This window comes from Lactuca sativa, chromosome 2 (genome assembly GCF_002870075.4).
Source record: "Lactuca sativa cultivar Salinas chromosome 2, Lsat_Salinas_v11, whole genome shotgun sequence".
Taxonomy (NCBI): Eukaryota; Viridiplantae; Streptophyta; class Magnoliopsida; order Asterales; family Asteraceae; genus Lactuca; species Lactuca sativa.
The window spans coordinates 136,742,707-136,766,516 of record NC_056624.2 but is presented as its reverse complement, the minus strand read 5'-3'; the positions used below and the strand labels follow the sequence as shown (position 1 = coordinate 136,766,516).

General features: G+C 34.0%; 3 protein-coding genes across 4 annotated transcripts; 1 reads left to right on the top strand and 2 right to left on the bottom strand.

The window, feature by feature from the left end:
* The first annotated feature begins 7,057 nt into the window (after positions 1-7,057).
* LOC111913014 (uncharacterized) lies at positions 7,058-7,911 on the top strand. Its single transcript, XM_023908738.2, has one exon. It carries the CDS (start codon positions 7,163-7,165, stop codon positions 7,739-7,741), a length of 579 nt encoding a protein of 192 aa, XP_023764506.1. The 5' UTR covers positions 7,058-7,162; the 3' UTR covers positions 7,742-7,911.
* Positions 7,912-11,341: 3,430 nt separating this feature from the next.
* LOC111913015 (uncharacterized) lies at positions 11,342-12,386 on the bottom strand. Of its 2 annotated transcripts, none has more exons than XM_052768093.1 (2): positions 12,218-12,386; positions 11,342-11,810 (listed from the first exon to the last, which is right to left on the bottom strand). In XM_052768093.1, exon 2 carries the CDS (start codon positions 11,789-11,791, stop codon positions 11,549-11,551), a length of 243 nt encoding a protein of 80 aa, XP_052624053.1. In that variant the 5' UTR covers positions 11,792-11,810; positions 12,218-12,386; the 3' UTR covers positions 11,342-11,548. The 2 variants fall into 2 exon arrangements, with proteins under 2 accessions (XP_052624053.1, XP_023764507.1); XM_023908739.3 differs by lacking the exon at positions 12,218-12,386 and adding an exon at positions 11,942-12,200.
* Positions 12,387-17,155: 4,769 nt separating this feature from the next.
* Positions 17,156-23,036, bottom strand: LOC111913016 (kinesin-like protein KIN-7K, chloroplastic). The gene is made up of 19 exons (XM_023908740.3): positions 22,549-23,036; positions 22,337-22,434; positions 21,441-21,530; positions 20,955-21,007; positions 20,785-20,850; positions 20,658-20,711; positions 20,347-20,406; positions 20,183-20,261; positions 20,022-20,089; positions 19,793-19,855; positions 19,614-19,718; positions 19,403-19,507; positions 19,211-19,318; positions 18,927-19,130; positions 18,137-18,256; positions 17,881-18,054; positions 17,725-17,775; positions 17,576-17,656; positions 17,156-17,503 (listed from the first exon to the last, which is right to left on the bottom strand). Exons 1-19 carry the CDS (start codon positions 22,605-22,607, stop codon positions 17,315-17,317), a joined length of 1,827 nt encoding a protein of 608 aa, XP_023764508.1. The 5' UTR covers positions 22,608-23,036; the 3' UTR covers positions 17,156-17,314.
* Between the last annotated feature and the right edge of the window lie 774 nt (positions 23,037-23,810).

Below are 23,810 nucleotides of genomic sequence, written 5' to 3'. Positions count from 1 at the left end.
GTGTTGACTTATGTGTTGGGCCAGGTCAGGACTGAATTGATGTGTTCAATTACGTTCATTGTCATACAAATCAGAAATCAGGAAACAAACTGTTGGACACTGAGAATGATCCTATTACATGTCATTTGTTCACATGATATCTTGAAGAACGGAGGATTATATGATCCCTTATCTAAGGACACACAACTGACTAGGTGGAATGTCTGGTTCCTGGTACACATTTAATTATAATTTATTCACTTTTGCAGAGCTACTCAACGAGTTAGGAGCCCCAAACTCGTCGAGTAGAAATCAGAATGGCCGTGGTATTTTAAGTCACCTACTCGACGAGTTGAGAGCCTCGACTCGACGAGTAGGGCTGCCAGGATGAAACCATAACTTCAGGGTTTTGCACCTTATTTAAGCATCTTAATCCCCACTTCCTGACCTCATTTCCAGCCTCCAAGTCCCAAACCCTAGTTTCAGAAACCCTAATCCATTGTGAGCTTGTGAGCCATTTTTGAGTGATCTTTGCGTGTCTTTGAAGCTTGTAGAAGAAGAAGAAGCTAGAGGATTCAAGGAGAAGATAGTAGATCCAAAGAGTTTCTTCCATCCTTATCATTTTCTGGTAATCAAGTCTCTAACTTGCCTAATAGTTTCTTAGATCCCCTTAGTTGCTCTTTATCGGGTTTTTGGTCCAAGAAGCTTGATCCTTGGGATATGGACGTCCCAAGTGAGGATACCTTCATATTTGGAATCATTAAGGGCTGACATGGCATAAAGGTGCAAACTTTATGCCATTGGAGCCCCCTGGCAAGCTCTAAGACGTCATTTTGGCCTTTTGAGCCCCAAAAGGCCATGTATGGAGGAAAAGGCAGAAGCTTTACATGTTCAAATGATTTTCAAGGCCTAGATCTCTATGTGTATGCTTTAGTTGGAATATGGATGACTTGTGAACCAAGATCTAAGTTCTAGAGAGTTAGGGTTTGAGCCAAACCCGTCAAATGAGGGTATTAATGGGTAAAGTTGGAAAGGACGTTTTCAGTTTCTATGAGAAACAAGAAGCTTAGATCTGAAGTGTAGGGGCTTAATCCGTTAATATGGCCTAAACAGACAGAGGAACTCGTCGAGTCTATAAAGGAACTCGACGAGTTAATGCGAGTTGTCCTGTTGCTGAATATGGTAGAACTCGACGAGTCTGAAGATGACTCGACGAGTTGACTTGCTTAATCGTGACTATGAGTAACCAGGGAACTTGACAATTCAGGGGGATGACTCGACGAGTTGAAGCATGATTTTAGGGTTTTGACTTGTAGAACTCGGCGAGTTGATGGAGCAACTCGGTGAGTTGAGTCAACCCAGAACGTTGACTTTGACCAGGGGTAAAATTGTCATTTTAACCTAAGAAGGATTATCAGTTTTTGAATAAGTGTTATTGTGATAATGATAGACGGGGAGTCGTTGGAGCAGCCGTCAGAGATTCCTCACCCGAGATTTCACAGTTAGCTTACGAGGTGAGTTTTCCTCCACTAGGAACGGGTCGAAGGTACCAATGTCAGCCCGTTTATGTATGTTAGCATATGTAGGACTTAAGTCCGATGCCGGGGTTAGACCGATGTAGGTTATATGTTTCCGGACTTTGGTCCGATGTCGTGGAAAGCCTGAGGAATGTTTGTATGCTTGAGGTCTTCGTGATTCTTGCGTGTGTTTGTTTATATGTTCCGGGCTTCGGCCCGATGCCGAGGCAAACCCGAGGAATGTTTAGATTATATGTTATGTGTTTATGTTATATTCATGTTTGATATGTTATATGTATACCAGACTTCGGTCCAATGCCAAGAGGGGCCTGATGTCGGAGTTTTCCGATGTCGGGCGGGGCTCAATGCAGTGGTCAAGGCCCAATGTATGCTATTATGTGATTATGTGCATGGTATGTGGTAGTTTGGGGAGACTCACTAAGCTTCGTGCTTATAGTTTTTAGTTTTGGTTTCAGGTATTTCCGCTAGTAAGGGGAAGAGCTCGAGATGACTACATGGCACACCACAACTTTTAGCTTGCGAGGATTCACTCTGATGTTTTGACAGATGATATGAGATTTTTGAGATACACGATTTATGACTTTTATATGATGAATGATACTTATGGTTTTTATTATTGAATTAAAATGAAAGTTTTGGACCATATTTTTGGGGTGTTTCACTAGGTCAAAGTTCGACAACGGCTTTTGAGAGCTATGATTGCTAGTCAAATTTTAAGGTCATACTTGCAATTATAGTTATTAGACTTATCCAAGTGGGAGACTGTTGGATTAGGTGTCTAAGCCCATAACTATAATTGGTATGTACTTGATTTGATAGTAGCATGGTCCTTTTGGGTTACCTTCACTTTAGCAACTTGACAGGATGACTTTTGGAGAGAGAGGTTGGATTTATTATTTAGAATAATAAATTAATTGATTAATGTATTATCAAAATAATATATTAATTAGAAATCATGTTATTTAATTAGTATTTAATCATAAATTAATTTGGAATTAATTTCGGGATTAAAGGAACTGATTAAAGGAACAATGGTTGTTTTGCAAATCATTGATAGTTGTGAAACTGGGCTATTGGACTCCTTAGTTAGGAGTGGACGAAAACTATAGGGAGGCCCTATAGGTTTCGTCTAAGGCTTATTAATAAGATTCCATGGGTTGCTTAAGCCTTAAGCATGAAATTAGGGTTTCCTCCAGCAAACCCTAGCAACCCCCAGCTATACAAAGACCCCACCTCATATGATTTTGGGCCAATGCTTTATATTCTAAACCCTAGTAGAAATTCTAAGAGTATTCCCTCCTCTCTCCTTTCATCCTTTTTCCAGTAGTGTTTGTAAGCCATTAGAGGTGCAACATTTGAGGCACTTGCTTTCAAGAGTCAAGGATCTACAAGGTTTCTTGTTATTGCTACATAACAAGTAAGGTAAACTTATAAACACTATTATATGTAGATTTAGATTTATATATGCTAGATCTAGGGTTTTGCTTTGGTATTCAATTTGCATGGTCAACTAGTGAAAAACTTAGATCCAAAGCAATTAGGGTTGCATGAACACATAGGTTGTAGTTATGCTCAAAACCCATCAATAAGGAATAACCATGTAAGATCATATTAGAGGTAGGGTCCATTTGGTATACATAGTATACTGTTTGGAAGTCCTACTTTAAACACCTCACTAGATTTAGCATGGACATCACTCTCGTAAGTAGATCAATCAGTATTATGACTTGGAATTTATGACAAATCTTATTTATAGATTCATAATAACGACTATGAATATAAATATAAGTTGCATTTAAAGCGTAGTAAGTGCAACTTAACTTACGAGTTTTCTAGCGAGAATCGGTAATTAAGCGGGCATAAATCTGACCCGGGAGCTTCTCTTTCTCTGAATCTCTAATGCCTCAGGGCCTCGCTAAAGTAAACAGGAACTAGGGAGTATTGGGGATAAGGGTGGAAAGGATTCCCATAGGATTTGGGTGAAATATGTGAGGAAATTGGCTGCAAAACGCAGCTATTTATAGGATTTGAGAAGGGACACGCCGTGCCTAATGTCTGGTGCGCAACGCACCTTCTGTTAGGGCTTTTGACGTTGTTCTGTTAGAATGTCGCCACATATCACAATCCATGTGGGTTGTGTCCCACCAGTGCGCACCGCACCTGCTGTCTGTGCGTGGATTTTTAATATTTTTCAAAAAGTCATATTGTTTTCATACGAGCTCCGTTTTTTTATGTTCTTTATATACATGCGTAGTTATCGACGAGTATTACAACTTCCATTTAGACTCTGTCGGCTAATTCTCACTTTATTTTTAAAGTTATAATTTTATAGGCTTAGTCTGTTCAAATATGTATAAATATCATAACTCTTTCATACGCATTCTGTTCTAAGTTGTCTTTATATCGATGGATTCATATTTAGTAGATCTTTAAATCTCATTTACATTGTTTTGGCGAACACTCAACTGGTTTAGATTTTAATTTTTGTGTTAACATTTTTGTGCTCGAATGAGAGGTCAAAAATGGCATATGAATGAGATACAAATGGTGGCCAATGGTTGTGAAGAAGAAGATAGCTAGATGAAAAAGAGATCAAAGATACGGGAGATGAAAAAGGGAACCAGTGGCACAAGTTCTTATGTGTTCTTTTAACAAAAATAAAGTGAATTTTTGTTGATGAAAATCGATTGTAACATCAACACCAGTTCGTGCAATAAGGGTGTAAGAGCTCCATATCCTTCTATCTATATCAAAGTTGAAGACTATGGAGATGAAGAGACAGATTCTAAGGTGTGAATTAGTTCACATGGTGAGCTCAAAACTCGAACCAATCGTGAGACCTAGAGAAGAGAGGTAAAGGAAGGCAGGGTACTTCAAATTTTTGGGGGAGTTGGTTTCCCCTTAGCTATATCAAAGAGGGCGATGCATGCATATTACACGAAACCCATTTAAGTTAGGTGCCCTCCGTGTTTGTAATTTTATTGGTTGACGATAATTTTAGGGCATGCACAAATGTGTGTCCTATATCCTTTAAATTTTAGAAAATTGACATTATTTTTAGGACATGCAAAGAATGTGTATCGTAAATCATTACGAGTCATTGTTTGCATGTCATTAAAGGGTTGTTTTCTACTAATGTAAATTAAAAATAGTGAAGTACCAAGCATTCCGTATAAAACATGCAAGTGCCCAAATTGTTAACTGAATGCAAGAATTAGGAAGTAAAATGCAATGAAACGAAGGAAATAAAGATGCAAAATAGGTGCATATAATGCACCTATTAGCATATGATTATAAAAAGGTTTCAGAAACAGTTATCAAGCTGGATGTTTAAGTTGGTTTCAATTTAGGGTCGCTCAACCTCATTAAAATATGTTTGGGGAGTCTTGGTATCTATTAGATGTCTATGTTTAAGTTACCGAGAGGTATTCTCCGTTTATTAGAGTTGACGAGAGCTTGCTTTTTTTGGGTACAGATTCTTAGGATCGTCGTCTTAGCTAGGAGAAATGGAACCTCATCTTAAATTCAAAGCAAAAAGGTAGGTTAGATGTTGGGAGCTTAGAAATATTCAGTTATGCCCTTTTGTATAAATGGCATTGGCATTTCTTTAATGAGAGCGACACTTTACGTGTTACAGTTATTAAGGGTTTATATAGGAAATATGGCGGGTTTGGTGTGGGGCATTGTTATCGGGTTCAGAGAGGTGTCTTGGCGAGTATCATGGGCTCTATGTATAAAGTTATTGGTGATGGGACTAAAACGCGGTTTTAGACAGATACTTGGTGTGAGGGCATATCTGTCATGAAACAGTTTCCTAGATTATATGCTTTTTATTGCAATTAAGAGGGGACAGTTCAATATTTTTTGAGTAATCAGTCGTGGAGGTTTACGTGGAATATGCCTATTCTAGGTGGAGTGGTGGTTGTTCAGTTTTCTCAATTGTTGTCTATGTTGCAGGTTGTACAACTGACTTGAGAGCAGATGCTTGGGGTGGGAGTTAGTGATGGGTTTTCTATGCATCTTTACATTAGATTTAGGTCATGGAAGCATTCAAAAATAATCCTAAGTATACATGCACCCAAGATCTAAGTTTTACTATTACAACAACCTACTTTCAAAACTATGAAGTTAAACTAACAAGAGGGATAAGATTACCATCCTTTCAAGTATAATCGTATACACTTGTAATCCACTTGAAGATCTCGAACCCTTGCAATCACTTGGAAGAACTAGCACCCAAAGTAGGAATGTCTCTAATGGCTCACACCCAAAAGTCAAAAACCCTAGAATATTTAAAAGAGGGGAGAGATGAGTATGAGAACAAAATTCTCACTCTAGGAGATGTTAGGAACGAAAATTTGAAGGCAAAGAGGTCTTTATATAACTGAGATTACTTGCAGATAAAGCTAATTTGAATCAATTAAATAATTAGATTTAATTCATATTTAAATCATTATCCTTATCATCTATATATTACGATCGATTATAGAACCTTTCTAGAGCTCCCAAAATTGTCCACCCTCTTTAGGGATTGGGGAATGTTCTTTTTGCTCAACTATTGAACAATTAACATTCAGTCTCTGCACCATTAAACAGTTTTTAATCAATTTCAGTTAATTGCAAATTAATTCTATTTAGTTTCTAATTAATTTATTATCATGTAATGAATTAATAAATTATTTTCCTCACTCTCTTAAAATTTATTATAGCTATTTTAGCTCTTGAGGACAACTCAAAAAGGACTTTATTATTATTTTCAAAGTTATACCAATTTAGTTATGACATTGGACCCCTATTTCCAACAATTATATCCTTCTAGTACGTTCTCGGTTCGATCAATCAAATTCCATATCGATGAGATGACACATGTCTTCCAATGGTAATTTTGTGACTCGTTGGAATATGTGGATTCCTGTAAAGATTAATGTCTTTATTTGGAGAGTTATGATGGATCGAATTCCAACACGGAAGAATTTAGATAAATGTAATGTGGAAATTGAGTCTCTATTATGTCCGATGTGTAGTGGTGATGTCAGAGATGTAAGTCATTTGTTCTTCAAATTTTCTCTCGCTCATCAGCTTTGGTCACGGATTGCGTGGTATTGCAGTTCCCGATTTTTTATTGTTTCTTGTCTATGACAGAATGGATTGATATCCAGCTTGTAGCTCGTTTAAAGCATGTGACTTTGGACTCGGTGTGTATGGCAATCATTTGGGTTCTATGAACTTACCAAAATGCTTTGATTTTTCGCCAAAACAAGTATAAAAAAGATTTTATTTTCGATAAAATTATAACGTTTTTTTAATTGGTTTTTCTGCTTAGATCGCTAAAGCTAGTAAGAATTGAATTGGATGGTTAAAAATTCAGATTCTTAACTAGTTTGTTCGTGTTGATGATTTCTAACTAGCTTTTGTTTTCATTTCATGGTTAAAAAATATGTGTAATTTACTTTACTAAAAAAAGTTTCTTTAGTTCGATCCAGATTAATGTAATTTTATTCCATTTTTTACCATTGTAGATTTGTAGGCAACGTGAGTGGGTTTATCGGCGAATCTATCAAGCATCACACCACTCTCTCAGCCTCTCCACAAACCCTCGTCTCCCTTTCCCCTCTTTCTCTGTTCCCCCAATTCTTCAGTCAACAATGGCATCCCTCTTTTCCACCTTCAAGTATTCCGACGGCCTAACGGTCGTCGGAATCTCTTTCTGCACCGCCGTCATCTGCGAAGCAATCTCATGGCTCTTGATCTACCGCACCACATCTTATAAATCACTCAAATCCTCCATCGACAAAGCCTCCAAGAAACTCGAAACCATGAAAACTGATTCAACTGTCGCTGCCGCCCCCAAAAAGTCCAAAACCAAAAAAATAGATCGCGTAGAAACGTCGTTGAAGGAATCCAGCAGAGATTTGTCTCTTTTCAAGTTCAAATCTGGTGGCGTCGTTGCTTTGGTTCTGTTCGTTGTGTTTGGGTTTTTGAACAATCTGTTTGAAGGAAAGGCGGTTGCGAAGTTGCCGTTTGTTCCGGCGAGGATTGTTCAGAAGATGAGTCACAGAGGATTGCAGGGAGACGATCCGACGGATTGTTCGATGGCGTTTTTGTATTTCTTGTGTTCGATCAGTATCAGGACGAATCTACAGAAGTTTTTAGGGTTTGCACCTCCTCGTGGAGCTGCCGGCGCCGGTTTGTTTCAGATTCCGGATCCTGCCAAGACCAATTGATGATGACGACTGATGAGTGAGTTATAGATCTCTTCTTCTATTCTGTTTTTGTCTTAAATCTTTGAATTAGCTGAGCCATAATTGTGAAAATCGTGAAGCAATAATTAAGATGAATTCTATTGATTTACACTTGTTAATTCCATTATCGAGATTCACGATTTGTTTTGATCCGTGATTTTCATGATCTTCTTTCACTTCATCGTTGAATTAGTCATTTATTTCTGTTGTGCTAAGATCTAGATCACAAACATATTAAATCTTGATTATGATTATTCTTTTTTTCAACATATCTAATGATCATGTTGATTAGTTCTTGTTCATGCTTCGAACATACTCCATCTGATGATGAAGATTGATGTCATTTTCGCACTGGTTGATTAATTAGGAACTTCCAGATTTACATAATATTTTCGATTGATTTTTTATTATATTAACTAACATACATGAACAATGTTAAAATTAACCAAAATGATGAACATGATCAAAATTTAAAGCTCTTTATCACGTAACTTTAGAGCAAAAAGAACATATTTTAAACCTATCTTCTTTTTCTGAATTTGGCTCAACCCATAAGCGAAAAGGTTTAGTTTCAAACTTTTATTTTGTACTTAGTTAATGTATATTTATACTGTGGTTTATTTTAATTTGTTTTACTTAATTATATATAAAACTTACTAATAAATATTAAAAAGAAAATTAAATATCAAAAAAGTTGAAATGAAAAAATACTTTTTTTAGAGGAGTTACTATTTTGATATTTAAAACTTGAAATCTAGAAAAATGAGACCTATTTTTGTATCTTCTAAGTTCTAACTTTGATGTAAGTCTGTAACTGTATAACGAATGGTTATGTATTTGCTAATTTGGAGATTGAAAGTTCTGTGTTGGTTAACCCGGATGAAATTGTATCGCAAATGGTTTTGCATTGTCTAATTTGGAGAATGTTCGACTTTTGCTAATTGAAGGTTCTATTTTTTCTTATTTGAAAATGAATAAAAATGAAATGATAAAGGCGTTTGTTGACTATGTCATTATTGATATGACTATTGATTAGAAAAACTTGAGTCTCAAATGAAATTAATGATAGTATTATGGATAAATCAATGGGAAATCTCCTATAAAGTCCTTAAAATTTGACCTCATATTCAATTAAGTATCTATATTTTTTTCTGATTAACTACTAAATACCGGTTAAATTATTCAATTGTGGAAAAAAATTTAGATCAACTGATTTCATGCTTTTGTGATAGCTATAAAGTCCTTACATTTTTACCTCATATTCAATTAAGTCCCTACACATGACATCCATGTATGCAGGTAACGTGTTGTAATACCGACTAACCTACAAATTGTCTCTAATTAAATAATAGCTAGTATTCGGGACTTTATATATATATATATATATATATATATATATATATATATATATATATATATATATATATATATATATATATATATATATATATATATATATATATATATAGAGGGGGAGGGGGAGAGAGAGGTCAAAATGTAAGTGCTATATATATATATATATATATATATATATATATATATATATATATATATATATATATATATATATATATATATATATATATAGGGGGAGGGGGAGAGAGAGGTCAAAATGTAAGTGCTTTATAGGATATTTCCCTAAATCATATAATGGAGTTCAAAAGTTGTCTTTGTGTTTGATTATATATGCATACAAATGAATGAATATATGTAGATACAAAGACATGTATACAAAGTGAGAAAATTTCCAAAATGAAAGAAATGAATAAACAAATAAGGGCATTTGGATACTTATAGTCATTACTTGGCCATGAATTCCAAAATGAAAGAAATGAATAAACAAATAAGGGCATTTGGATACTTATAGTCATTATTTGGCCATGATTTATTCTTCACCTTCAACAAAATAAAATCATATCACTCAATCTCTTCATCTTGATCATGTTGATCCATTATTGCATCCATTTAACAAGCCCTTTAAACATATTGTCACTGTTTTTTGGAAGGAAAGTGACTCGTACACAATTTATGCTTTATAGATTTGTACAGTACAACATTTTAAACATAATTGGGTACGGATAAAAACTATTGTACGAATCAGCTTCCTAGAAGGGAAGTAATTTTTCTTCGGATCTTATTCTAGTTGTGGGACAAAATCCAATAGCCAATTGTCGGTTTTGAATAACCAACCCAACAAGAAGCTTAATTCTTCTATAACATAGCGGGGCAGGGTTGTGAGTGACGTAGGTGCGAAACAAAATACATCCATAAGCTTTTCGGCCCACTAGTTGGTGACGAATGTGTGGGATTTTCCTATTGGTTTGGGTCATTTCGGGGTAAACAGATCGTTTATGATGATGAGGTTGAGCTTCAAGAGAATGATTCAGAGTTCTTATAGAGTGGAATCGTACAATACCAAACACGATATATATCTTCCAAACAACAAGACATTTTTCGATGAACGTCTTAAATTGTTAAGTAACTGATTTTATGTTTTAAAAAGGTAACCAACGTTTTATGTATGGTAGCCTATTACCTCGGATTGAATAGGCAAACACTCTTTCAAATTTTACACTTTTGGTCCAAATTTTAATATTTATTACAAATTTGGTCTGAATTTAAAATTTTGTTACAAATTCGTCACAAATTTAGTTTCTTTTCTTTTTTTTTTTATACAAATTTATTTTTCTACAACTTTTTTATAATGGTTTATAAGATTTTTTTCTTAATTTTTTTTACAGATTTATTATCTACAAGTTCATTTGCAAAAAAAATATTATAAACCATTATAAAAAATCTTTAACAAAATTGTAAAAAACAAGGGAAGAGTTCATAACAAAATTTTAAATTCAGACTAAATTCATAATAAAATTTAAAATCTAAATCAAAAATATAAAATTTGAAAAAGATATAACCTATTAAATTATATTAAATTAAACCTGAGATAACAATAATCATACAGAAAACATAAGTTCGTTACCTTTAAAACATAAAATCGGTTACTTGACAACTTTTAGACATTCTGAAAAATTATTTTCCAAAAATGAGTGATAACACATCTTTAGATAATAGTCGAATATAGGGGTGTAAGTGAGCCGAGCTACTCGGGATCGACTCGTTAAAAGCTCGACTCGAGATCGAATTAAACGAGCCTGAGCCGAGCTCGAGCCTAAATATGAGGCTCGTTTATTAAACGAGCTCGAGCCGAGTTTCAGTTAGTGGGCTCGCGGGCCTAAACGAGCCTATATATATATATATATATATATATATATATATATATATATATATATATATATATATATATATATATATATATATATATACATGGAGGCTCGTTTAGACTCGATTAGGCTCGCGAGCCCACTGAATTGTTCACGAGCCAAGCTCGAGCTTGTTCAGGCTCGGGCTCGGCTCGGCTCGTTTACACCCTAGTCGGATATGATATTCTCGTTGGTACCAAAAAATTAAACAATCTAATCTGTGTTGGTTATTAACATGACTCTCAACCAAATATAGAGTATGAAAAGGGAATTTTCGTCTTCAACAAAATATAAAAGGGCATTCACGTCTTTTGAGCTAATCTACCGCCACAAATTTCCCTATTTCCATATGATTTTACATAAATTACAAATTTTATCAAATTTACATCACTGCGTTGCCACGCAATTACACCCAAAAATATCAAAAACATTTGATATATAAGTACTTTGCTATTATGGATAATTTGAAATATAAGTAGAATCATACAATGCTATTATGGATAATAAACAGGAACAATTTAACATGTTACTACTTGAATAAATGCGCGAGGGCAGGATCATTTAGATCAAGATCTAACCATCCATTCATCCGCATGTAATCGATGTAATGATCTGGTGGTTTTATGGCGCGAGGTTTTGAAGGAACATACCCATGAATCCTCTCCAAATCTTTGGCAAGCCAACGAACATACGCAGAGTCTAATGGAGGCACAATCTTTATCACTACTTCTTCTCTTTTCTTTTCCTTTTCCTTTGCAGCTATGTTTCCCATCTTCAATCCAATTTTATATCTGACAAAAACATTTTTTATCAGCAACTCATTCATGTCGAATCGGAAAACATGATTGATTTCCCTAATCTATTTGACAATTCAGTGTAGAATTGATAAAACTGTGCTCCAATTTTGATTTTTGGGACTAACCTAATAATAAAATGAAATTTTGGTTGCAGGAATTTAATCGAGATTAAATAGAAAAAAGATCTGCGATTCTGTGCAATAGAAACAGATACAGATGGATGTTCGACCTAAAACTAAAACAAAGGCAAATTTGTGAATTGTGAACTGTAAATCGGAAAACAACCCAAATTAACGTAACGTAGCATTCGAAGATGATATGAATTTGAGGAGATGAATGAAATTGATTAATCGGATAGAGAAAGTAGTTAACAGATAGATAGTTCAAGTGAAAGAAAATACCAGAATTACAGACGATGATGATTGATGATTGATGATTTGATGGGGGTGGAGAAACACAGGTGGCCTTTCCAAGGCTTCAACGGCGTGCTCTGTGTTGTTAGGGCTTTTTTTAAATAAAAAAAATGAAAAATAAAATAAAAATTGTTCGAGCCTTCGAGGGTCTTATTTGAAAAAAAAAAAAAGGAAGCTTTTAAATTTATAAGCCTTTGTGAGTTTGTGACGACTATTTTTAATGATTATGATATCGACCTGGAGAGAGTGGCATGTAGGATTTTTTTGTTTTTTTTAATATCTTTCAAAGCTTAGTATGTCTAACATAAATAATAATAATAATTAATAAAAGAAATAGAGGGGTAGTGTGTCAATTTAATTTAATAGGTTTGATTTTAAGGGGAAAAAATTAAGAAAAATAAATAAATACCAATTAATCACGACGCTTCTTTACATTTTTTCTCTCATTTCTCACTAAAAAAATGTTGTCACATTTGCGACACGCCATATTCACTACATGTTCACTACCATACTAGTATCCTTTAGAAATTGTTACCACTTCACATTACTTATTTTTATTATTTTTATTTTTTTACATTAGATTAAGCATGACAAATTCACCAACCTAATGTGAAAAATGCGTTTTTACATGGACATCTACACGAAACTGTGTACATGCATCAACCTTGGGGGTTTCAGGACCCCTCCTATCCGTACCATGTCTGCCTACTTAAGAAATCTTTATACGACCTTAAACAAGCGCCTCATTCTTCGTACAAATGGTTCATTGATTACGTGTTCACCTTGGGATTCAAACATAGCAAATGTGATCATTCTGTGTTCGTATACTATTAGAACTTCATTTGCCTCAAAATAAAGTCATATTTGTCTAGTGTGACAATGTTCGTGCGTTATACCTATCCTGCAACCCCGTTCAACATCAAGAACAAAATACATAGAGCTTGACATCCATTTTGTTCGTGAAAAAGTTGCTCGTGGTCAAATCCGTGTTTTTCACATTCCCTCATGCTATCAAGTTGCTAATATCTTCTCCAAAGGTCTACCTCCCGTACTATTTGATGACTTCAAAAGTAGTCTCAACGTTCGTGCTACTCCTGATTCGACTGCGGGGGTATATTAGCCGAGATTATCCTATCATCGTAACAGATTACCTTTCCTTGGATTCTGGGATACTAGTTAGTGAAGATATTTTACATATCTTATACCGAAAATAGTATGATATACACCTTGTATATATACGTGTATTATTAATGAAACAGAGCATGTGTTTTACATGCCTGTTAGAAAATGACAACATAATCAATTGAATTGCGTTTTGATATGTATTGATAAGAGATTTTCATCATTGTTATACAAATATAACGTTTTACTTCCAAAATTTTGAAGACATAAAAGAGACAATTGCTTGTACCTTGTTTTGTGTTGCTTGAATCTTGATGTGTTTTGCATGGTACATGAAATTCAATGTGTTATTTGTTAGGAATATGTGAAAACAAGTGTGTTCTTTCTCACGAATATGTGTTTTGAAGGATCATGTAGTCAATTAGGTTATATAAATTATTTCTGAGGATAATCCTACAATATAGCCATTTACGTTGTGTTTATCTTTGTGAAAATGAACAACTTCTACTTATTGTTTGCCTTTTTAGAAAACAAAAGACATAAAATAAATGTTTGTCTTGTAGAAGATATAAAAAATAATTTCTAAAGTTTGAAGACATTTCTAACCCTTAGCTTTTAAAGTTTATCATCTTTTCCGATTTGTGTTTCAATTGTTTTTTGTCCATTTATTTTTTTGTTTTGATTTGTTTGTTTGTTTTTTTTCCGGTTTGACTTTTGTTTGCTTTTTTCAAATTAATTTTTTATGATTTTTTTTTTGTTTTTTTTTTTTCCAATTTGTTTTGTTTTGGATTTGAACATGGTTTTTATTGATTTTCGAAACATGATGTTTTTTAGGATGATAATGGTCGTAGTGGACGATTTAGTGGTGGTAATGACTTCGATATGATTACGGGTAGATGATGATTTCATTTAATTTATTTTATTTACATAATAAAAAAAATATTATTTTACAGACTTTTGAAAAACAAATACACAATACAATAAACTTCTGATCCACATATTCTTGACTTGGGAAAAAGATTGCATACATTTTATCTTTTCAAAACAAAACACCACTTTAATATCTCCGACACAAGAACAATAAGCAACATACCACATTTGTATTTGGATGTTCAAGATTTTAGGAGTTCAAAAAAGTAGTGTATTATATGCCATGTTTCAAAAGTTGCTAGGCAGGTACTAGGTATAGGTCGGGTAGGAAGTAGCAAGTATCCGACATAGTCGGAGAGTACTCGCATAAGATGAATTATAAAATTATTAATTTTTGGAAAATTATATATATAAAGAATATCCTAAGTTCATAAATAACTTATGACAAAACTATATGAATATCAATAACACAAAACTATTTGGAATAGCTGAATAAGCAAATGCTATAATTATACAAGTATAACCAAATTCCAAAAACTCAGCGAGGTTAACAGACTTTTACAACAATGATTATTAAAGATGAAAATTTCACCCGACCCGGTGGGGAACCCGGTTAACCCGCCCCAATTGGGAACAGACATTCCCCGCCAAAACGGGTACCGAGTACGGGGTCGGAATCCCCATTATGCTATAACAGGGGATGGGGCTAGGGCCGGGTACAACAATCCCCAACCCGCTCCGCCCCCGCTTTTATGACTATATATATATATATATATATATATATATATATATATATATATATATATATATATATATATATATTATTTATTGAATTTGAATTAAGTTCATTAAAATGAATTAACTTATATTAGACCATCAGAGATTGAGCCCTATATCAAATTATGTTCCCAATTTCAAGAGTTCGTCAATCGTCACTTCGTTCGACGATCTGTATACCAAATCGTTACTTTTCGTTTTGATGTTTGTTAAACTTTATGATTGATGTAAACAAAATCTGATTTTGGCATCCGGTTTTGATCGCTTATTAAACTTGGTTTTTTTTTTTGTAAGTTGAGTTTCTTATGTTGATAGATTTAAGATGGGTTGGGGATGGACTGCGGATGGCTAGGGAATAGCCCAAAATAATACAAAGGGGAAGAGATTTGATTCCCCGCATCCGTCAGGGATGGAGATGGGGATGAGGACGATGTTAGACATTCGGGGATGGGGACAAGAATGGGCAACACCACCCTATTTCCATCCCGACTGATTATATATATGTGTATATATATAATCATACAGCTTCAGTCGGTTGCTTATTTATACCAGCATAATATTTTCTATTTTGCTTACTTTGCAAGAAATATAATTGACAAAACTTCAAAAATGGTCCCTGTGGTTTTCGAAAATATCAAGTTTAGTCCTTAAGTTCAAAAAACCTCACAGATGGTCCCTGTGGTTTCAAAACTTTTAACAAATGGTCCTTCCACCTAACTCCGTCAGCTTTCTACCGTTAAGTGAGGGGCATTTTCGTCATTTAAATGCATAGGGACCATTTATGAGGTTTTCTCTATTTAACAAAAAAAAATATATAATTATTTAATTAAAGGGTCCCACCCACCTTCTCTCTCTCTCTCTCTCTCTCTCTCTCTCTCTCTCTCTAAAACCAAAAATAGTTTATAAAAAAAGCAGAATATTGAATTTAAATCGATATATCAAACCAAAATTGAATCTGAAATCAAGATTTCCAAATCGAGGCTCAAATTAGTTGACATCAAGAACACTTTTAAACAAACCCAATAACAACAAGCGAGATAGACCACAATCTCAGTCGATGAAATCTCAACCCTAGAATGTTGGCCACTGATATGAATTAGAGCAGATTAACTATCTATCTCTCTTGTCGACTTCCACCTCCCAGCTAAAAGCTTAACACCAAATTTTCCTTAAAGATTGTAGTTTGTGGGTTTGAAAATCAAACCAAATCTAGCCACAAACCAGAAATACATTAACAAAATCGAAACATTTATCTGAAATACATTAAACGAATTGGGCCAACAAATATTAGAGACATAAAGATGAGCAAATTAACATAGATGAAAGAGGGAAGGACATGGAGCCTTCGGTGGTGGGACATCGGTTGTAAACCTAGATCCATGGAAATAAGAACCTTCATCACCCTATTCTTCGTTTTCAACTGTTGAGCTGCACCTAACAAGTATTGATGAATGGTGGTGAAGGTCGGTGAATCGGACCGTGGAACGGTTTCTGCTTCGATTTTCTTGTGATGATAAAAGATGAATACAATTTTAGAGGAAGATGTTGGTGGCTCCTATAAACTTCATCGCCCCATCCAAATCCAGAAATTGAATATGGTTTCAAAAATTGTGCATCTTTAGATCTCGAAGCTCTTTATATTTCTCTTTTCCTTTCATCGTTGATGATTTAGATCTAGGGTGAAGAACATGACCAAGCATGAACAATGATGTGTTTCCAGCTTTGTTAAAGTGTGTTTCTTGGTTTTGATAGAGTAGTTTTTCTTGATTTGACTCCCTTCTTGAGAGAGAGAGAGAGAGATCCTTTAATTAAATAATTATATATATATATATATATATATATATGTATATATATATATATATATATATATATATATATATATATATATATATATATATATATATATATATATATATATTTTAAATAGAGAAAACCTCATAAATGGTCCCTGTGTATTGAAATGACGAAAATGCCCCTCACTTAACGGTAGAAAGCTGACGGAGTTAGGCGGAAGGACCATTTGTTAAAAGTTTTGAAACCACAAGGACCATCTATGAGGTTTTTTGAACTTAGGGACTAAACTTGATATTTTCGGAAACCACAAGGACCATTTTTGAAGTTTTGTCAATATAATTTATAACAAAATACCAAATACGATGATTCAAAAACCAATGAGTAGTTTCCACTTTCCGTTCACCACACTTTTTTTGTTTACAAACAAACAAGTAATATATATGTGCAACCATGTAGCCTTTTAACATTGAAAACCACACCATTAATGTTTACAACACAATCAATCAACCTCACTGACTTAATTCAGACAACACCTTGATTCATTAGCTTCACGACTTGTTCAGACATCATCTTAAGCTCATTTGCAGCAGCAGAGGCTAATTCATTCGCGTATGCACTCTCTTCTCTCAGCCTTTTGTTTTCACTTTCTAATTGCTCTTTTGACTCTGTAATCTTGGCTACTTTCTGTTTGAGTTGTTCAATCTCAACTGCCTGATTGATTGATTCACCATGAAATTGGTAAATTATTTAAATATGTTTTTTTTTTGTCATATGGAGACAAACCTGTGCTTTAATTGTTGTATTTTCTGAAAGAAGTTGTTTCAAGGCTGTGATTGTTTCTTCAAGTCCTTTACATTCAATGTTCTGAGGAAACACAATATTATTTAAATAAAAATATTAAAGTAATAATAATGTACAACTTCAGTTTTTACCTTTTCGTTTAGTTGCTCTTGGATTGCTTCACTATCTGTGAGTACTTCAACCTGATAGTAGAACAAACATCTTTCAATTTACTCAACTATTATATATAAATATATATTTTCTGTTGGAGTATTTTTAAATTTATTTTGATGAAGAAACTTCATTACATGTTGCAAGGGCTCTGATGTAGATTCTGAAGGAGAAGAGTAAGAAAGCCTTCTGGATTCAACAATAGCAAGAGTATGAGTATTTGCTGGAGGTGTAGGAGTAGGATTGCTTGTTGTAGACATGCCTCCACTTGATTTATCACTACCACTGGTCAAAGTCAAACCATCTCGTTTCTGGTCAAACCAAGTTAAAAACAATATTTATCAACCACTGATCTGAATTCAATAAAAAAAAAAAAAAAAAATTTAAACAGACCTGTGGCTTCTTGATCTTTTTGTCCTCTTTTATGTGTGTGCCTTCATTAAGAGTAACATGCAGCTGAATGTTTTCATGATCCAAGCTTAAGTTGCGCCCTCTTTTTGGGAGATATGCAAGCTGCATATTTATCAGATTATTCAAGTTAAGCTAAATTACAGTTTTCGTCCCTATGGTTTGTTGAAAGTTACACATTTCATCCCCCTGATACAGAACTTTCAACGTTTTTCGTCCCTACAGTGAACTTTTTCAATGCTTTTCGTCCCTCCTGTTGACACTGTCGATATTAACCTTTAACCCCCCATGTAAAATGACTAATTTGCCCTTTCTCTTACATGTATTATTATAATTATTATTAAGTTTGTAGGATTATTAAATCAATTGATATGGACAGAATCAACTACAGGGACAAAAAAACTTCATTTCAGGGACGAAAAACGTCAAAAATTGTTTAAAGGGACAAAAACTGTAAATTTGAACAAATACACACTGTGCATCCTATGTAGCATCCATGAAGTTGTTTATCACCATGTTGATTAAATTACAGTTTTAATCCCTATGGTTTGTTGAAAATTACAAAGATCATCCTCCTAAAAAACTTTTAATGCTTTCCGTTCTTTTGGGTTGACACTGTCTATATTAAACGTCCACCCAATGTAAAATGACTATTTTGCCCTTACTCTTAGATTTATAATTACTACATAGTACATATATTGCAATATTAACTTTATATCATTAATCAAGATACAGAACTTCATTTTAGAGACAAAAAAACATAAAGTAATTTTACCTCCTCTTCCATGAAGGAATATCTACTCCCTGGATCAGTCTGATGTGGAGATTTGGTTGAGACAAGGATCAGTCTTGTGAGACTTTGAATTTGGCTTAACAAAGCATCTTTAGCTTCTCCTTCATGCTCCAACTGATGTAACTCCTCTTTTAAAGATCGAATTTGATTTTGATATGTCTTGATAAGGGATTTTTCATCATTGATCTGAAAATATAAAGTTTTACTTTCAAAACTCTTAATTACAGATTGAAGTCTCAAGAGCAAATAATTCAAATGCTCATAACCTTATTTTGTGCTGCTTGAATCTCAATGTGTTTTGCATGATGTGCAAATTTCAATGTGTTGTGTGTCTCTTCTGAATTGCTTGAAGAGGGAGTAACAGTGCAAATAAGCTGAAATAACAAATAAAATAAATAAATAAATAAAATATATATGGGGATTAAATAATAAATATGGAAGTTGTGTGAAAGACTTACAGATACCCTTCCATGACCACTTAAAGAAGATTGAAGAAGTCTGGTTAATTTTGAGTCTCTGTATGGTATATGAGCAGCCCTTCCATCTGATAGTTTTGATATAACCTGTGACAATTTATTATATGTATATCACAAATCTTGTTTTTCCTTTTCTACCCTTGGAGATTATACTGATAAAGTAATGAGTTTATGAAAATGATTGAGGGATTACAGTTCCAAGAGTTAGGAGGCTTTTATTAATGTAGGCCCCTTCTTTTCTACGAATACCAGTAGTTTCAGCTTTAGAGCTCTCAGAGCCAGCTAGATCTATGAGGTTCTGTAAAACGAGGTAAAATGACGATAATACCCCTGGGGAAATAAATATGTCTAAAATGAGGTTCAGGGGCATACCAGTTGCGACAAGTTAACAGCCTCGCCTTCAATATTTTCACCACATGGGCTACTCTCGATTGTCTATACATAAAAAGTTAAATAGAAAAGATTAAAATAAGTTATGATATTTAATATTTTAAATACTTTTGGAAGCAAGAGGTGATGTTAAAACTTAAAACAGCAATAAAACAATGGAAGAAATCAAGAATAGATAATAGAATTTGCAATACACAGAGTATTATATTACCAGTGTAAATATTGTGTGACTTCTGCTGCTGTGCAGATTTAACTTTGTGGAAGCAACGTGTCTTTGCTCTGAATTATCAAAAAAAAAAAGAACAATGTATAAATTAAATTCCAATTAAAAAAACTAAATAACCAAAAGTCTAATGAACTATTTGTTATTACCTTCTCCTGCTGCAATAATGGAAAGGGCATGGGCAGGAGATAATACAACTTCCTGTTTTACACCTTCAACAAAGGTTCCCTTCAAACAATAATCATGGCATAAATTATTTTGATTTAATATTGTTGACTTGTTATAAATTTATATAAAAGTTATACAACTTTACCTGATTGTCCTCTCTTATTCTTAGATGGTGTCCTGCTGGATTCAACAAATCATTAACAACCTGCAAGAAAAAAAAAAAAAAAAAAAGATAGTAACATTACAGACAAAAGGGACTCATCCATTCATACATTGACATGTGGCATGCTCTCCTAGGTCATGTATCTGTTTCTAGACTTATAAATTTAGTTAGACTCCAGGTTTTTGATGTGTTCATTATTGATGTTTGCTGAAATCTGGAATGTGAAATGTGAAATTTGTGTTCTTGTTTTTCTAGAAGGTTAAAATGGTAAATTTTCCCATTCAGAAGCTCACCTCATTGTATATTTCCAAATATGAGAGACGGAGGAGAAATTCACGAGATGGGGTCTGAAAACACATGAGGAAAATTAATGATTATTTCTCTTAAAACAATCAGATGTTTAGAAATGCATATTCATACCTCTTGAATGATACAAAAAGCATCCTTTATTGCCAATGGGATAATTCCAGGGGACCTCTGGTTTCCCTGTCTTGTGTGTATGATATGATCAAGGTAAAATAAATTCATTGGAATATAAAAATTCATTAAAATAAAAAAGTAAATTCATTGGAATACAAAAAGATACTTACATGCATAGTGTGAGTTTTCCCACTACTTGTCACACCATATGCAAAGATAGTTCCTGTTCTTATAATGGATCAAAAAATATATAAGAAAGAGAGAGTTGATAGAAACTAATAAGACACTTGCAAGAATGAGTGAATGACTCTTGTCTACAGATTCAAATAAATAAATGGAATCATATCCTTCCACATGTCTATTAACTTTTGGTAAAACTGCATACAATGACTTACCTTTATTTTATAAGATCCCTTGTGCTACTTTAATTCTAGAACTCTTGAAGTTCAATTAAAGAAACTATTTTGTACATCAAAGATTCATTAGACCTTTAAGTTCCTATGATAAATATATTTGGATCCATTTCAAATTAAGTTAATCATTAAGGTTCATCAGCCCTTTAAGTTAATCATATCATGATGCCAATGCATATTTGTTCATTCTATTGCAATAAAACATGGTTTTCTTCAAAAGGGAAAAAAATAATAATAACATACCATTAATGCCTTCCATAGCACCACTGACAACATGTTGGGCTGCAATATCGTATACATGACGCGTAGTGATTGTAGGCCCAAAAACTTGATCTAGAAATATATTTAAAGAAAAGAAATGAGATTTCAAATGCCAATAAAGAAATAGAACCTACAATACTTGTGATAACTTCAATTATACAATATGCAAAACCAAGCTAAGCTACTACCAGTTAATGGTGGAAACATTGATCAAAGCTGATAAACTAAAGCTTTTAACAAAGAAATCATTCTTAAATGAGGATCCTAAATAGGAACTGATACTCTCTTTACATTATCAACTTTTTCCATCTGATCTAGCACTTAAGCAAGCATAATTCTCTTATATTATTTATGCCTGCCATTTATAGGATAATTAACAGCTATACAGTACATGTGTACTCCCTGGTTAATAATAACTTCTGCTATGTAGTACAAGTGTAATCACCTAGTTAAAAATTCTTTAAATCTGTCCACATATGTGATGATCATGACAGGAGTGGAGGTTATGTATGCAGGGATTACAGCTTTGTGATATTTGAAGTACAAATCTGAGAATGAGATGACAAATTGTGAAAGGGGAAGTTCCACAACAGCCACATGAAAGAATTGCTTATGCACTAGTTTATGACATGGTCTTCAGTTTCATTACTCATTAGATGTTCGACCAGATCTCCCTACTCTACAGTTACTTATCTCAAGAATACTAGCACAATCTATGGCAGTATGGAGTTCAAGATCTGGATATGAAATAGGGTTAAGTTGGTTATCATTGTAACCTACTTTTCTCAAATTCAAATTCCAATTCTAGAGCATGACTCCATGATTGTAAACATTGCAACAATAAATTTCACCACAAGCATCAGAATATTGTATCATACCATATGCAAAAGCTATTGAGGGAGTATTCTCATTCCGCACAATTGTTTCTCCATTAGCATACCATGCAATCTCCTCCCCTTGTCGTATTTCCCTAGGACTACTCCACACAAAATCAATTAATTTGTATACAACTTCACCAAAAGTAAATACATATCTGGATTTACATAAACACGCGCAAATTATTCCAAATTTGTTGACACAATTTGAGCACCTGAGAGGCCGGAATCGGATGGTGACTGAAACATTCTCTTTCAATCTCTCAGAATTCATTGTCGAACTCTTGGTGAAAAAGTATTCGTGCTTATTTCTAATTTTCTAGCTCGGGTTATCAACTGAAGCTTCTAGAAATGTTTAGATGACAAAGCTGTAGAAGAAAGCGAATTGGCACATTTCAAGCTTGAATCGTCGGTTTGGATCCTCCATGGCTCGCCGCCATTGTTGAATTCACCACCAAATTTATTGTACAGTAGATCAAGCAACACGAAAATGTAATCAGCTTACCGAAGATCTTTCTTTCAGTGCTTTCGAGTATCGAGATTTAATAACAGAATAAGGATTTCGGATAAAGATTTGGGATCAACACAATAATGAGGTTGATTTACAGAGAGATGTGTTTGAGTGAGAGGGGTAAGTGTGGGGGTGACAACTTGCAAACAACTAAACAAGTGAGTTTTAGCAGAAGCTTTTGTGCTTCCGTTGTAAGCAATTTACCCCCTTTTGGAAAGTAGACCAAAATTTTGAATAGTTGGATTATGAAATTATTAAGGGTAAATTACAGAAATAGTCCATGTGGTTATACAATAATTTTAGATTGGGCCCCTGAAAGATTTTTATTGCTGATTTGATCCCTAGAGTTTTAATTCAATTTGAATCAAGTCCCAATCATTAACATTGTTTATTTTTTTCGTTAAATATGTTCAAATTACTATTTCACCCTTGATGTCTTATTCACAAACTCATGTCCGCTCACCCGCCCTTTAGAGATATCTTCTCGTCGATTTCTCAAACCCAACACATCGTCCGTCACCACAACATCAGGCCTATGTCGTCACCTCTTCTTGCTACCCCCTCCAACCCCTAACCTAAGCACTCTTACCCTCAACCTCTCCAAGTAGTTCCCCTCCTTCTGCTCCCTCTCATTCTTCTCTACTAGTTGATTTCTTGAGGTAGAAGACGAACGTGTCGAAACCATGAAAGTTGTAGTGGTTTTTGTTAATCAGTTTATGATTTTTTTTGGTTTCTTGTTCATTGATTTCTAGGGTTGCGCAATCGATTATGGATTTCTTGTTCATGAATTACATTTGGGTTTTTTTTGTTAATCGAATGTAACGTCCTAAAAACCAAAATTTTCAATTTTTCAAAGGGAGATAAAATCCATTTTTGTAAAGGTTTAACATCCATGGAAATAAAATCAGAGTATCACAACATAACATATCTCAAAATCATGAAATCTACTGGATAATGTGTACAGCC

Coding starts and splice junctions, on each gene's coding strand:
- LOC111913015 (XM_052768093.1), bottom strand. CDS start 11,791: ATGGGAAACATAGCTGCAAAGGAAAAGGAAAAGAAAAGAGAAGAAGTA.
- LOC111913014 (XM_023908738.2), top strand. CDS start 7,163: ATGGCATCCCTCTTTTCCACCTTCAAGTATTCCGACGGCCTAACGGTC.
- LOC111913016 (XM_023908740.3), bottom strand. CDS start 22,607: ATGAATTCTGAGAGATTGAAAGAGAATGTTTCAGTCACCATCCGATTC. Junction 19,856..20,021: donor GTCACACAATATTTACACTG/GTAATATAATAC, acceptor TTTTATGTATAG/ACAATCGAGAGTAGCCCATG. Junction 17,657..17,724: donor AAGAGCAACTAAACGAAAAG/GTAAAAACTGAA, acceptor GTGTTTCCTCAG/AACATTGAATGTAAAGGACT.